This window comes from Pleurodeles waltl, chromosome 3_2, assembly GCF_031143425.1.
Source record: "Pleurodeles waltl isolate 20211129_DDA chromosome 3_2, aPleWal1.hap1.20221129, whole genome shotgun sequence".
In the NCBI taxonomy this organism is placed as follows: Eukaryota; Metazoa; Chordata; class Amphibia; order Caudata; family Salamandridae; genus Pleurodeles; species Pleurodeles waltl.
This window is the reverse complement of record NC_090441.1, coordinates 102,933,071-102,949,469: the sequence shown is the minus strand read 5'-3', so window position 1 is coordinate 102,949,469 and position 16,399 is coordinate 102,933,071. Positions and strand designations below refer to the sequence as shown.

Genomic DNA, 16,399 nt, shown 5'->3' with positions numbered 1-16,399 from the left:
ATCCACAGTGCCCTAAGAGGGCACCGTCCACTACCGGACAGGCACCTGGGTTGACTAGTGTAGCGCTCGGGGGGGAGATAGACCCAAGTAGCTTTGGGGAGCAGGTAGAGATTTCCCTAGTGTCCCTGGGAGAAGGAGAAATGGTGCCCCAGGCCCACATGCCCAAAAATACTTCCAAGTACCGCCAGTGGGTCACCATTGATGGGCAGAAGGTGGAGGCTCTGCGTGACACAGGAGCCAGTATGACTACTATCAAGAGTCAGCTGGTGTCAACAGAGCAGATAGTACCTAATACATTCCACCAGGTCAGAGTCGCTGACAATCGCGAGAGTCACCTACCGGTGGCTCTGGTTCCCTTTGAGTGGGGGGGGGTCTCTGGTACTCTGAAAGTAGCTGTGAGTCCTGCCATGCCTGTAGATTGTCTGTTAGGCAATGATCTTGAGCACACTGCTTGGAAAGAAGTGGAGCTCAGGTCTCACCTGGAGATGTTAGGGTTACCTGAGTGGGTCTGCATGACCACACGGTCCATGGCTGACCGAGAGGGAAGTCAAGGGCATCTGGAGCCTGGAACGATGGCCCAGAGAGCTGCCAGGAGGAGGGACCAGGGGCGTGGGAAACCGGCCCCAGAAGTTCCCACAGTGGCTGACGGGGCTCCTGAGGAGGAGGCTCCCGAGCCAACTGGGGAAGACATTGCCGCCCTAGGTGACTTACCTGAGCTTGCTGGCTGGCAAGTTGAGGGTGGACCCACCAGGAAGGAATTCTGCAAGGCGCAGAAAGAATGTCCCACTCTGGAAGGTTTGAGGAAAAAAGCCTCAAACCAGGCAGCAGGCGACGCCTCTGGTGATCACCACCTATATTGGGAGAATGATCTCCTCTACAGTGAGCCTAAGGTTCCGGCCTTTGGGGCAGCACGTATGCTGGTGGTCCCCCAATGTTACCGAACCTTCCTACTGGGTCTGGCTCACGACATTCCCCTGGCAGGACATTTGGGGCAGGGCAAGACCTTTACCAGGCTTGTCACCCACTTTTATTGGCCCAAAATGAGGACACACTCAGATAAGTTCTGCAGATCTTGTCCTACCTGCCAGGCCAGTGGTAAAGCAGGAAAAAGGGTTAAAACCCCCCTGATTCCACTTCCTGTCGTTGGCACCCCCTTTGAAAGGGTGGGCATCAACATTGTTGGTCCCTTGGACCCCAAAACTGCCTTAGGCAACAGGTTCATCCGGGTTTTGGTGGACCATGCCACCCGTTACCCAGAGGCAATCCCTCTGAGGATCGTAACTGCACCGGTGGTGGCCAGAACCCTGATGCGGATATTTACCCGTGTGGGATTCCCCAAGGAAATAGTGTCTGACAGAGGCACTAACTTCATGTCTGCATACATGAAGTCTCTGTGGGATGCGTGTGGTGTAACTTACAAGTTCACCACCCCCTATCACCCCCAGTCTAATGGTCTTGTGGAGAGATTCAACAAGACCCTGAAAGGCATGATTGGTGGCCTCCCTGAGGCCATGAGGCGTAAGTGGGACGTCCTCTTACCATGCCTTCTCTTGGCTTACAGAGAGGTCCCCCAGAGGGGGGTAGGGTTCAGTCCCTTTGAGCTTCTCTACGGGTACCCTGTCAGGGGACCCTTAAGCATTGTCCAGGAGGGATTGGAGAAAGCTCCAAAGACACCCCCTCAGGATGTGGTCAGCTATATGTTGGCCCTCCGCAACCAGATGACCCGCTTCTGGAAAGAGGCCCAAAGTAACCTTGAGGCCAGTCAAGAGGTAATGAAACACTGGTATGACCAGAAGGCCACCCTGGTAGAGTTTCAACCTGGAGACAAAGTGTGGGTAATGGAGCCAGTAGAGCCCAGAGCTCTCCAGGACCGCTGGTCTGGCCCATTTGAAATAAAGGAGCGGAAAGGGGAGGCCACTTACCTAGTGGACCTCCAAACCCCTAGGAATCCCCTAAGGGTGCTCCATGTGAACCGACTAAAAGCTCATTTTGAGAGGTCGGAGATCAACATGCTTCTGGTCGCAGATGAAGGAACGGAAGAGGAGAGTGAACCTCTCCCCGACCTCCTCTCTGCCCAAGAAGGTGATGGGTCAGTAAGCGGGGTCATTCTGTCTGACTCCCTAACTCTAAACCAGAAAGGAGACTGCTATGAACTGTTGGAGCAGTTCTCCCCCCTGTTCTCCCTTACTCCTGGACTGACCCGCCTGTGTTCATGATATTGGCACTGGTGACAGTCTCCCTGTGAAGAACAAAATTTACAGGTTGTCGGATAAGGTGAAGGCTAGCATCAAGGAGGAGGTCTCCAAGATGTTGACACTAGGGGTCATCGAGAAATCCAGTAGTCCCTGGGCCAGCCCAGTGGTGTTGGTCCCTAAGGCTACTGCCCCAGGTGCGAAGCCAGAACTCCGGTTCTGTGTAGACTACCGGGGTCTCAACTCAGTCACACGGACTGATGCTCACCCCATCCCCCGAGCTGATGAGCTCGTGGACAGGCTAGGCGCTGCCAAGTTCCTGAGTACATTTGATCTTACTTCAGGGTACTGGCAGATCGCCCTGACTGAGGGGGCCAAGGAAAGATCCGCATTCTCAACCCCTGATGGCCATTACCAGTTCCGGGTGATGCCGTTTGGGTTGAAAAATGCCCCCGCTACCTTCCAACGGTTGGTTAACGGGGTCCTGGCTGGCAAGGATGCCTTCTGTGCAACCTACCTGGATGACATAGCTGTCTACAGTTCCAGCTGGGAGGAACACCTGCTGCACCTCAAGGAGGTGCTTCAGGCCCTGCAACAGGCAGGCCTGACCATCAAGGCCAGTAAGTGCCAGATTTGGCAGGGTTCCGTGGTGTACTTGGGACACCTAGTGGGTGGTGGCAAGGTGCAGCCACTCCAGGCCAAGATTGAAACTATCAAGGCCTGGCAACCACCGCGAACGCAGACTGAGGTGAGAGCCTTTCTAGGCCTCACAGGATACTACCTCAGATTTGTCAAGGGCTATGGTACCATTGTAACCCCCTTGACAGAACTCACTTCCAAGAAACAACCTAGGTTGGTGAATTGGACAGAGGCTTGTCAGAAAGCCTTTGACGCCCTGAAGGAAGCCATGTGCACGGCCCCTGTACTCATGGCCCCTGACTACTCCCAGGAATTTATCGTGCAGACAGACGCTTCAGAGCATGGCATAGGGGCAGTTCTAGCACAGCTGAATGAGGAGGGCAGAGATCAACCGGTAGTCTTTATTAGCAGAAGGCTATTACCACGGGAACAGAGGTGGAGTGCTATTGAGAGAGAAGCTTTTGCTGTGGTCTGGGCACTGAAGAAGCTAAGACCCTACCTGTTTGGGACTCACTTCCGGGTTCAGACAGACCACAGGCCCCTCAGATGGCTCATGCAGATGAGGGGTGAGAATCCAAAACTCTTGAGGTGGTCCATTTCCCTACAGGGGATGGACTTTACGGTGGAACATCGCCCAGGGGTTGACCACGCCAATGCTGATGGTCTCTCCAGGTACTTCCGCCTTAGCGATGAGAGCTCCCAGGAGGTCGGGTAGCTCTCCCTACTTTCAGCTGGGGGGGACACATGTTAGACCTGACAGCCTTAGGGTAGCCACCCCTAACTTTTTGCCTGCCTCCCTCCACTTTTTGGACACTGTTTTTGCTGGTTTATAGACTCTGCGCACTTTACCCCTGCTAACCAGGGCTAAAGTGCATATGCTCTCTCCCCTAAAACATGGTAACCTGGAATCATACCTGATTGGACTATTAATTTACTTATAAGTCCCTAGTAAGGGGAACTTTATGTGCATAGGGCTGGTAAATTAAATGCTACTAGTGGGCCAGCAGCACTGGTTGTGCCACCCACTTAAGTAGCCCCTTTTCCTTGTCTCAGGCCTGCCATTGCAAGGCCTGTGTGTGCAGTTTCACTGCCACATCGACTTGGCATTTAAAAGTTCTTGCCAAGCCTAGAACTCCCCTTTTTCTACATATAAGTCACCCTCAAGGTGTGCCCTAGGTAACCCCTAAGGCAGGGTGCTGTGTAGGTAAAAGGCAGGACATGTACCTGTGTAGTTATATGTCCTGGTAGTGTAAAACTCCTAAATTCGTTTTCACACTACTGTGAGGCCTGCTCCCTTCATAGGCTAACATTGGGGCTGCCCTCATACACTGGTGAAGTGGCAGCTGCTGATCTGAAAGGAGCAGGAAGGTCATATTTAGTATGGCCAGAATGGTAATATAAAATCCTACTGACTGGTGAAGTCGGATTTAATATTACTATTCTAGAAATGCCACTTTTAGAAAGTGAGCATTTCTTTGCACTTAAATCCTTCTGTGCCTTACAATCCACATCTGGCTGGGCTTGGTTGACAGCCCCTTGTGCATTCACTCAGACACACCCCCAAACACAGGGTACTCAGCCTCACTTGCATACATCTGCATTTTGAATGGGTCTTCCTGGGCTGGGAGGGTGGAGGGCCTGCCCTCACACAAAGGACTGCCACACCCCCTACTGGGACCCTGGCAGACAGGATTGAACTGAAAGGGGACCTGGTGCACTTCTTAGCCACTCTTTGAAGTCTCCCCCACTTCAAAGGCACATTTGGATATAAAACAGGGCCTCTGCCCTACCTCATCAGACACTTGCTGGAGAAGAAACCTGAACCAGAAACTACATCCTGCCAAGAAGAACTGCCTGGCTGCTCAAAGGACACATCTGCCTGCTTTCTACAAAGGACTGCTGCCTTGCTGTTGCCCTGCTGCCTTGCTGAACTCTTGTCTGGCTGTGAAAGTGCTCTCCAAGGGCTTGGATAGAGCTTGCCTCCTGTTCACTGAAGTCTCAGGACCAAAAAGACTTCTCTCTTTTACTTGGACGCTCCGTGCGCCGAAAATTTCGAGGCACAGCTTGTTTCGCGGCGAGAAAAACGCCGCACACCGACGCTGATCGACGCGACGCTCTTGGGACGATTGAAGATCCGACGCACGGCCTCGCAAGGACAACGCCGCCCGACCTGTAGAGGAGAAATCGACGCGACGCCTGCCGTGAGATCGTAATTTCAACGCGCAGCCCCGCAGATCGAAGTCTAGAGGAGAAATCGACGCGACGCCTGCCGTGAGATCGTAATTTCGACGCACAGCCCCGCAGACCGACGTGCAGCCGGAGAACAAGCAGGAAAATCCACGCACAGACCCGGGACAGCTAGTTTCTAGTTCTAGGGAGTTTCTAGATGCAATATTGTATGGTCCTAGTATACATTCTCAAAACAGGATTTATATGACTGGTTTAAAATTTAGTCAGAATGTTTTTTCTGATTCTCATGTAAAGGAAAGTACTTGAATAAGAAAGTTTCCTCTTGATTCCCTTACAGGTATCCGGCCATCTTGAAACTTAGTCATTTTAAACTTAACTCTTAGATTGTTCATGTTTTCAGAGTGACTAGGCTTAGAATCATAGTCCAGTATTGATTTCAGGAGATATAATTTTCATATCATGTGTTCTAACCTTTTTCTTACTACAGGTCTCCTTCCCAGCTGTTCCCTTCCTAATCCCCTCTTCCCCTCTTGAACTCTCTAAGTCTCTGAGATTTAGCTATCAGAGTCTTGGAGCTGTTCAGTGGTGGACGTGTTGGGAACGTGCACAGACCCGAGGATCTGATGACTCTGACAGTTGGGCTGACTGGAGAACTTCAGGCTAAATGCTTGGCCTAAACTCAATGGAGAGAAAGGACAACTTCTAAACTTCTGCAGCTTTCTTGAGGACAGATGCAATCTATGATGGGCCTGGACCCGGAGGTGGTCCAGCAGTGTGTTAAGCCCACTTGTGCTTTTTGGAGTCAACATATCTCCTGAATCAGAAGGAGGGATAGGTGCCAAGAGGCTTCCATCATTTGCATCTTGCGGGACCTTCTGAGAGCCCAAGAGCTCTATCTGTCCAAAACAGATCATAACTAGAGCCCCTGTGCTTCTGGCGACCACCAGCATGACCCTCTCCATATTGCTCCTCTTCAAGCAGAGGCTGAGTTTCTCTCCTCCACTGTAGGTACTTAACAGAGGTGAGTTGGACCTCTAGATCAGTCAGATAAGGCTTGCGGCCAAGAGATTGCATCCACGCTGGACTGAAAGAAACAACCAAGGTTGTCAGCACCGGAACAACATATTACAGCAGCGAGGAAGGTTCAATGGTGCCAGGGGAATGTTCGGTTCCAAGGATGAACATGCTATCAAGCCCCAGAGGACAGTCCTGCATGGTTCCAGTTCCACACAGTGAAGTGGCACTCCAGAGGAGAAAGATGTCATCTGAAAACCTGCAACATTACTTGGATGAACATCATGGATCAACTCCTGATCAGCAGCAAGGAAGTGAAGGGTAATGGTGGAGGCAAAGGGCTGGGGCCAAAGAGGGGGCTGGCGCCAGAGTGGTTGCCCAACCCACTGGCGCAGCCTCTTGAAGATGATCAATTCCCACCAACTCCATTTTAAGGGAGGAAGGAGCCTGGGAAAGAAGTAGCAGTGGAGACTTTCCTGTCAATGCTGACTGCCCCCGGAAGAGCAGGAATGCTTCTTCTGCTGTTTCATGTGTTTTTTTCTCTTCTCCCTGGAGGACTTTGATGATGGGGAGGACCAGTAAGGGACTTGAATTTGATACGTGATCAGACTGGAGTATACTACATTGGACTTCAATGACAAGAGCCATAAAAAGCTTGCCCTCCCTCTTATTGATAGCTTTCGTGTTCATCTGCTGGCGCAAGTCACTCAAGGACAACTGGTGCCTAGAACCTGGACACTCATCCTGTGATTCAATAATAGACATCACACCTGCAGCATTTAGTCCCAGACTTTTTCAAAGGGGACATGTCCATAATACACTGCGTTGAATGTTTTTGGGCCAGATGTACAGACCCCTTTCGCATTTCTTAACGGTCTGAATCAGTATTTCGGGCTGTTTAGAAATGCAGAGCGGCCTCTTCTGATGTAAAAAGGCCTGTAGGAAATCACAAATTGCGATTTCTATCCTGTGATGATATTGATGAAATTATGCGACAGTCTCTAATGGAAGGTGTGGTGAAGAAAGTGTGGTAAGAACAGGTTCCTATATCATTGCTACATCTCTACTGTAGTGGTATACAAAGGTAATGTGCTGATGTGGGGAAGGAGGAAGAAAATCTTTTCAAGGTAGACGAAGGACAACTCTCTTTAGTCTTTCTCAATTGTGCAGCCTCTTCCACTACAGATTGAAGTACAGAAATTAATTATCCACTCATTAGATGTTATCAAATTAGTGAAAGATACATGTGGACACTGCAAGTCTGCAGAACGTCAACATTGTGGCTGTGTATCAGACCATTCTTCACTGAAGTACAACAGAATTTAGCAGCACAGTTGTTTTTGCCTCAGTGCTATGAAATGTCACTCTTAGAAACTGGGTTGTTAGCTGTTTGGGGTGTGACCTCTGGTCAAGCAAAGGCACAAAAAAAAAAAAATTAACCAGTGCTCTACCCTCTGGTAGATTTCACAGAGAAGTTAGGCTTAATTTGAAAGCAATGTGCAAAGTATTTGTGCAATGCTTCAAACAGTAAAACAGTGAAAACACCAGACAAAAAGAATCCCACAACAGGTTAGAAAAATAAAACTTAATTTAATAAATAAAACAAGACCCAAAATCTAATAAGTAGAACTTGAGTTCTGATTTTTTAAAGTGTAACCTGTAAAACAGTGCTTAGAACTCAAAAGTGTCAATAGGGGATATCTGGTCGGATGGAGAATCTTGCGCCGAGCAAAGCGCTTCAGTTCTGGTTCTGTGGGAGATGCACTGGTGTTGAGATGCGAGGTACAGCAGCAATGCGATCTTAGTTGCACCAGTTCTCACCCAGGCATTAAAGGTGATGCGTCAATTTTCTCCATGCACCAGCAGCGAGTCGTCATTTCTGCTCCAGCACCAGAGGATACATCAGTTCCACTGGAGCAAGCGCTTTAGGCCCACTTTCAAGGATGCATACCTGGGGTGGCACCACTTGGCAGGACAAACTCACAAATGGCAGAGTCTAGGTGCAGGATCAGGGTGGTTGGAAGTCTGTTGTGTTCCTGAGATTATAGATCAGGAGGCCAGACAACTAGTCCTTGGAGTCACTCTGGGTTCGGGGTTGGAGAGATTCAAGTCCAGTCCTATTCACTCCCAGGCAACAGGGCAGCAGGTACAGGTCAGCACAGCAAAGCAGGAGTCCAACAAACAGCAGTCCAGCAGAGTGGTAGGCCTTCAGCCGTGCAGCAGTCCTTCTTCCTGGCACAGTATCCACAGGTTCAGAAATGTACTGAACTTGTGGTGTCAGAAGTCCGGTACTTATACCCAGTTGGTCCTTTGAAGTGGGGAAGACTTCAAAGACATGCCTTTGAAGTGCACAGAGTCCATGCCCTTCCTGCCCTGGATACAGACTCACTACAGTGGGAATGCAGTCCCTTGTGTGTGGACAGGACATAGCCTATTCAGGTATGAAGCTGTGCCCAGCTCTTCCTCCCATCCCTCCCATCCTGCCCAGGATGGCCCATCAAGGCCCATCAGGTCACATCTAAGCTCCCATTGTGTGTGGCGAAACAAAGCCCATCTGTCACCCCACCCCAGACTTGTGATCAGAGACAGGGAGTAGGCACTAAATGGCTAAAGTAAGAAAATGCCAAGTTTCTAAAAGTGGCATTTTCAGAATCGCAATTTAAAATCCGACTTCACCATAAGTTGTGATTTTAAATTGCGATTCCAATTGTGATTGAAATCAAATTTTGAATCCATAGACACCAAACTCGAAAAGTCTAACAGATTGTGAATTACTTATAAAACACAATAAGGTAATCCCGATGTTTACCTATGGGAGAGGTAGGCCCTGCAGTAGGGAAAAACTAATATAGGAGTTTTTCACTTTCAGAACATGTAAAACCTAAAAGCACATGACCAACGTTTTAAATACATTGCACCCTGCCCTAGGGGTTGTCTACGGCCTACCTTAGGGGTGACTTATATGTATTAAAAAAGGAAGGTTTAAGCCTGGAAAAAGATTTACTTTGCCAGGTCAACAAGACAGCTTAAAACTGCACAAACAGGCTCTGCAGTTCGGCTACTTAATTAGGCGAGACAATCAGTGCTGTGGGTCCACTGGTAGTATTAAATTGACAGGTCCTGGGTACATGTAGAGCATTCTACTGGGGACTTATAAGTAAATTAAATATGCCAATTGGGGATAAGCCAATGTTACCACATTTTTGGGAAACAGAACAAGCACTTTAGTCTGTGTTAACAGTGGTAAAGTGCACAGAATCCTATAGCTAGCAGATTTAACAAAGTCATCAAAAAATAGAGGTTTAAAGGCAAAACGTTAGAGGAAACCACTCCAGGGATTCCAGGTCTAACAGTCACTTACAGCATAGTACAATACAAAAGGTAGTAGTGTGCGACGCGGCTGCTGGACGTCTAAAAGAACATTTAATCAACCCCAATTACTCATCTCTGTGTTTTATGTTGCACCTGGCACCACCGATTTCAGTCCTCAACACAGACGTTCAAGATGGATTGAATTCCATAATGCCTGATTCCAGAGTAGTTTTAGTGGCTATAGTGATGTAGCAGTTGTCGTGATTATTGAATGAGAATTTGAACATGCACTGCGCATTAAACATAACCATTCCCCTCTTGGTTATAAACTTATAGAACTCTATCCCCGGGTTAGACTTTTTCTCTGGCTGTCAAGTAAGTAGAAGAAGCATTTCTATGGAAGGTAGTGGAAGACATTAGAAATTTAGCAATGAGAAAGGAATCTCATGGCCATTGTGTCCTATTTTAATTAAAATATGTAGGTATGATGTAAGCCAACAGAAACTAGAACGCAGAAAATTATATTATCTAAAGAGTTGACTTAGTATCTAACAGGTAGCTCGGTGGTTATCACGCATCACATGGCAACACTTCCCACACACGATGAAAGCAAAGACAACATGCTTACAACCATACATCCAAGAGTGTGGTGTGCTACTCATGAAGGAAAGCACTTCAGGTTGTTGTAAGCTTCTATAAAAAAAGTTGCAATTCAAAACATTTTATATCCAGGATAGTGATAACACCACACACAGGATGCTGGGATTTTACGTCAGCATCTGTAGGACTGCCTTGTCACATCTATGGTCAGAGATGATTTTAGAGTATAAAAACAAGGTTTCAAACTTGTGTGGTCACCTTAGTTTATCAACCTTCTAAAGGCAATTCTCGGAGTATCAGTGAACTGGGTAGCAAAGCTGCCATCTTTACAGTGCTACACACGTGCAGGACTAAAATAATTGGCGGCATCTAAAACAAAGTAAAATGTACATCTGTAATGAGTGCTACGGGCCTGCCACTTCTTCACCAAAGCGTGGTTTACAGTCTGAATTTTGTTTTACTCAATGTGATATCTCTACTAATGGGTAAGCCTGTGTGACGTGTGCTACAGTGGCAAAATCTAGTTAAATGGCTGGAGAGCACTTGTCAACAGTGGAACACAAAAATAAATAAAGCTACACAGCTGGTGAGCTGGTATTGCATCATTCCTTTGTAGACAGGGTCTGACCCAGACAACGTTGGGGAAAAATAAGGGGGAGGGAGGTAGGCTTTCTCCACCACCCTCTCTAACCTGGTCATAACAAGGGTAGCTAAAAACACAGCCTGCCTCCCCTGGCTGGTATATGTTAAAAAATAACTCTTCCTGTCGCTGTGGCTAGGGAAAAGTTGTGTATTCACATGGTTGACTAATATAAGCCGTTGGCAAAGGGGAGGTTTGCACTATTTCCTCCATGGCATTGCCATGGTGCCAGGGAGAGGAGAGCATCTGACCCCTCTCTTTGCCACACTCAAGGACCAGGAAGGAAAATACCTCCCCAGCAGTGTCCAAGTGTGGGGAGCTTGCCCTCAACTCCTCCCCTTGCCCAGAGGTGAAGGGTGAAAACTGACCCCCCACATATCCCACAGCAATTTTTGTGACAGACTGAAACACCGGCTATAAACAGTGATTCAACGGTGCCGTAGTGAGGATACACTGTTGTAAAAACACTTAGAAAATGACAAAAACATTGAGAAACACCAGCAGAAAAACGGGGGCAAACCTTGTATACTAGCATTTGGGTGATGGCTAAAAAAATAGCTGGTGTAAAGGGGCAAGGCACAGCCTTTGTGGAGCTGATTTGTAATAAATATTAGTGACTCTTCTATGGCTCCCTAACCACAAGGGAGTTGTCTGGTGTCCACAAGTGAATATGTGGAACTTATCCACATTCAGTCTGATGACTGTAGAGCAGTGGTCTCCAAACTTTTTAATGTTGCGCCCCTCCAGTTGAAAAACAAAAATCACTGCCCCCCCTCAGAATTTTTCACAAATATTTTATAAAGATGGCAATGTTTAAATTTGTCAAAACATATTTAAACATTGCAGTCACGTACTGTTACCTTTTTAAAAAATGCAATAACATGTTTCTGCTTAAAACAAAACACTGTTATCTGTGTAATGCTTCTTTTGGCCAGAGCCTTGCGCCCCCCTTGGGATCACCTGAGGCCCCCCTAGGGGGGGCCCGCACCCAGTTTGAAGACCCCTGTTGTAGAGCCTAGAGGAATCTGTGGAAAGAAGTATGTATTAAAATTCTTAAACATAAATTGATCCATTAACAAAATAAAAAACATTATGATATGTTATATTTTGCACATGAGTTGGAAGGCAGTGGTTACATATTCATGTTGGGATTCAATGAGTGAACCTATCTCGTCACAAATGATGGCAACTTATAGCATACTTGTGTTCTGTACATTCAATTAAACTAAGGTAAACCAGAGAATGATTTCTGTTATTAAAGCATTTACCTGTAAAAGTCCATATTCAATGGTCTCCGGCAGTTCTAGTGCCTCTCCGTAGCCCTCTCCAATATGAGAGGATCTAAGATGCGGGGATAAAGAACTACCATCAGCAACAGCCAAAGTACCAACCTGGAACAGAAGAAAATACTCCTACTTTACAAAACATGCATTGATCAATTACAAGCCAACACCATAGGACCAGCAATCAAGATATAGCGTAGATTGTATCACTATTAATTTACAACCAGAAATGTAAATAAAAAAGCTATGTGTTGATTCCCGAAAGACAAAAAGGCAAACGGCAGAAATTGCCTTAAACGGAAACACTTGCACTCCCTATGTGAATTGATAGACTCTCCACTGAAACATAGAGGGATATTCTGGGCACGAGGAAGCAATATTCTTGCTGGGAGTATGAAGTAATATTCTTGCTGGGAATACTCCTAGCACCTTTACACAATGCCCGCTGTGGAGTATTTCTGGTTTCAGCATATCCTGCTTCTGAGTCTGCCAGCAAGGGGCGGGGCTTCAGTTTATTCCTCAGGGATGAAACCTCCCCGAGTTCCACCACTTACTGCTCTGAAGTGCGAGTAGTAACACAAGAGGTATCGACCTAGAAGTAGCAAAGTTATACTAAAAGAGGCACACAGTAGTAGGAATGATGCCGGAATACTTGCTGAGTGGTATGCCCTCTACAGCTAAGAAACAGTACCACACTCAGCAGGGATTATCACCAAATCACTGAGTTACAATTTGATCATTTTTCCATGCTCCTCCATAAATTAATAATCGCCCCTTGTTTTATCCATTCTAGCAACTGTGTGTGTCTGTATAAACCTTCCAGGGATGGCAGAGAAGTAGAAGATTAGCCAAAATGTCCTTCAATGTCATCATAGGTACCACTTATCCTTAATACATACAGCGATTGTGTTCTATTTATGTGGCTCATGTCCTCTTTCTCCCTCCAGAACCAGTGATAGAGCGTTCCGTAGTAATAATTTACCTGTATTTTGGACGCTCTTTAGGCCGATGAATCTTTTGGCTAAGTGGGACTCTCCTTACTCTTAATCAGTCAATTTCATTAAATCAATAATCAATAACGAACATAAGCAATACCCTGATCAACATAACACTTGACAATTAACCCAGAATACATTTCGACGAACCCTGACCTTTCAGTCAGGAATAACCACACCAGTTTATTCAAAGTTAGTGAATTTATTTCCCTATATTAACAAAGCTAGCACAATATAGATGTGTCTCAACACCAAATGATAAGCCTAAATGAACATTAATAGCTGTCCATAACGGCGAAACAAGTGCAATCTATGCAGCATTTGAATAACAAGGCATTCGATAATAGCAATGCAAAACACTAAGACTATAATCTGTAATGAACTAATTGCATACATTTAGTCAGCATAACAAGATCTCAAATTGCATCGTGCGACAAAAGGAATCCTCATCTAACCTCAAATTAGCATTGGCATGTGGGACTTCATGCAAAAACAATTTAGCAACATAAATTTAGAAAAACTCCTAACTAGGGCTCTTATCAAAAATCAGCAGTTGGTTACCTAAAAGAAACACAATGCAATTGTACAATTTCCTTTCATATTTACCAATTACAATCAGCATTCAAGGAAGTCTTCGTCTCACAGGTACCGTTTCTCGATCAGCATGGGACGGGGCAAAGGGGCAGGGTGGACGGGGCAATTGCCTCACGGCGGCAAGGTAAAACTACTACTTCATGCAAAGGGACAAATCAAAGTTAAAGTCTCTAGGGTAAGAATCATTCAAGTCTCTTTCTCTCGATTAGAGAAAGTATCAAAGTCTCTCAAAATGGCGTCGCAGCAAGGTGGGCCATAATAGCTGCAATGTCCTGCAAAATGGCGGGTATCGGCTGGTGATGGCTGTAATGGCTACCTTCTTCTCGTGCACCTGGTTTAAATAGACAACAGTTCAAATCCAGTAGGGTCTTCCATTGGAGGGTTCATAGGTTAGCTTCAAATTGTCCAATCAAAAACAACAGTTCTCAAGCTTTTACTTAAGCATACATTATCCTTGGAGACGGGTACGCAAGTTGCAACATTTTATACCAATTAACTCACTTTCAGAGCTTCCATTGTCCGCACCTGCAGATTGACCTTGGAGTAAAGAGAAAATATGCCAGGCTGGCACGAAACCTTAAGATAAGCATGTGAACGATCTCAGTGGAAAAGTACAGCTTCAAGCAAAAATACACGTTTAATAGCACATTGGAAAAATACGAGCATCTAAACCGTGAGATCAGGCAACTAGGCCGAAGCCTGCACTAAAGTAATGCTAAGCTAAAATGTTTCAAACAAGCAAATCATAGCACACGTTTACGATTATGTCGGATTAGTGCAATTCTAATACATCACGTTATATAAAGCACGCTTATAAATGTTGGCAAACTACTCTGAGGGCACATTTTTTCCCCGTACAATCTTTATCAGTTCGGTTAAAGTCACACATGATTATTTTCACACTACGTTTAAGCGCTAATAAATGTAAAACCTTCATTTCAGCTTCATCAATCCCTCCTCTGATGACTACTTGTCATCACACTAAATCATGCCCACAAATTTTATTCCATTAAAATTCTGTCAGTTCTCTTTTCCTTTTAATTCCCCTTGTTTTCGCTTTATATTCTTCTGCCATTCTTTTCATTATTTTCTCTTCCTTCCTTCTTCTAATTCTTTCCATAATCATTATTATTCCCCTTTTTATTCCCCAAATTCCAAATATGCATATTAGAACTATTAGAATTCCCTGTATTATTTTTAGCAATATTCCATTCCAAATTCCCCCAATCCAATTTCCCACTGAAGCAAGTCCTTTTCCAACCTTCTCCCACGCTCCTGGTTCCTTCAATTCCTTCAAATCTGCACTCTCTTTTGTTGGATTAGCAAGCATAGTTTTAATTTTCACACTATTGTCTGGAATATACGTACAACAGTGTCGTGCACCAAGCATTTTGCAAACGCCGCCATCCTTTGCTAAAAGAATGTCTAAAGCAAGCCTATTTTGAAGAGTCATAGCTCTTTCCGCTGCAAGTTCAGCATCTATCAGGATTATAGCACCTGAAAACTTTGTCAACATGTTATCCACTATAGTAGACAACTTTCTTATCTTGATGGAGTTCAACACAACTCCCAATGAAGGAATCATGGCTCCAAATATATCTCCTACCACAGCAGCTGCGGTCTCTCTTTTCTGGATACGATGGGATCCAGATGTCTTTTGAATCATCGATAGGTCATCCAGTTGATAAACCTTTGGGAACACTATACCCAAATAACATCTCCCCCACCATCCCTTTGGAAGACGATAATAGGCATTATACCCACAAATGTAATATACACCTGGAATGACAGGGTCAAGTCCGTTCATCATGAATGCCCATTTGGCCTTAAAGGTAAACGTATGTTTACACTCACTCGCTCCTACGAAAATATTATCATAATAAGATTCACCTCGATATATACAAAATTTCCCTACATGCCAAGCATCTAAAGCTATTCTCCCTTGTGTCTTTATTGCGGCAAAATCATAATTATCTACTGAAGTCCTCTTATGTAGCTCTTTTTCTAATTTCGCCTTCATTTGTGCTCTTCTATCATCTGTGCGATCTAAAAAGCTTATTTCTATTGCAGAGAGCGAGCAGGTAAGGTTTTCCCTATGAGCGTGAGCCGTTTCAAAAGGTTGCATTAGCTCGAAAAATTCCCTCATTATTTTAGCATCCCAATCTTTAGCAATCTGGCTTAGCTGCGCTATTATAGGAACATATGCAAAGGTAACATCATAATTTGAGTAAAAATACTGTATGTTAGTCTGACCATAAAACCTAGACATTACTATACTACATGTAATCCCGTATGTAAGAGGCATGTGGTAATAAGTCACCCCTTCCTTTACTGATGTCGGTATCTGTGTACACACATAACAATCTTTTGCATCCATAGTCTCAACATATTCTGTTAGCAAGCGATAGAAAACATTATACGAAAGCTCTTTCTTATCATGCAAGTGTCTCTCATCTAATTCTAGTCTTTTCAATGCGGTTAGTTCAGTGACAGTAACAGGAGCAAAGGTAGAAGCATCAATTTTCTCATTCTCACTCTTACCATGCATTCCAAGCAGTATTGCCATTATTATTAGTACATATGCAATTATCAAGCCTATACACACATATTTACAATATTTCTTTCTACTGTTTTGCGTAGCCATGATCTGTATAGAATCAGAGAGCTAGAAGCACTTATAAAGAAACTATTTAGCAATTCAGTTACAAAGCTGAACGAGCGCAATGTTCACACAGTTTTCTTCAAGAGGCCAAGTCACTTATCGGTTAGCAGCATTTGTCTCAATTCGGCAATAACTCAGTCTTTTATCAGTTCAGCAAGTGTCTCATCCGGTTTAGCAATGTCTTAACTGGTTGTTTGTATCACGTTATGTTTATAGCAAGCAATGTCATTTATCGCCCTTTCAATCAACAGAGTCCATAAAACTTTTCTTTTCTATTG

General features: G+C 45.3%; 1 protein-coding gene across 1 annotated transcript in view; it reads right to left on the bottom strand.

Moving 5' to 3' along the window:
* The window catches only part of LOC138286353 (uncharacterized), a 1,286,679-nt gene that overhangs the window by 145,468 nt on the left and 1,124,812 nt on the right, over positions 1–16,399 (bottom strand). The window contains exon 93 of the mRNA XM_069226509.1: positions 11,856–11,978. Coding sequence (XP_069082610.1) covers positions 11,856–11,978 — 123 coding nt within the window. The remainder of the gene's footprint in view (positions 1–11,855; positions 11,979–16,399) is intronic.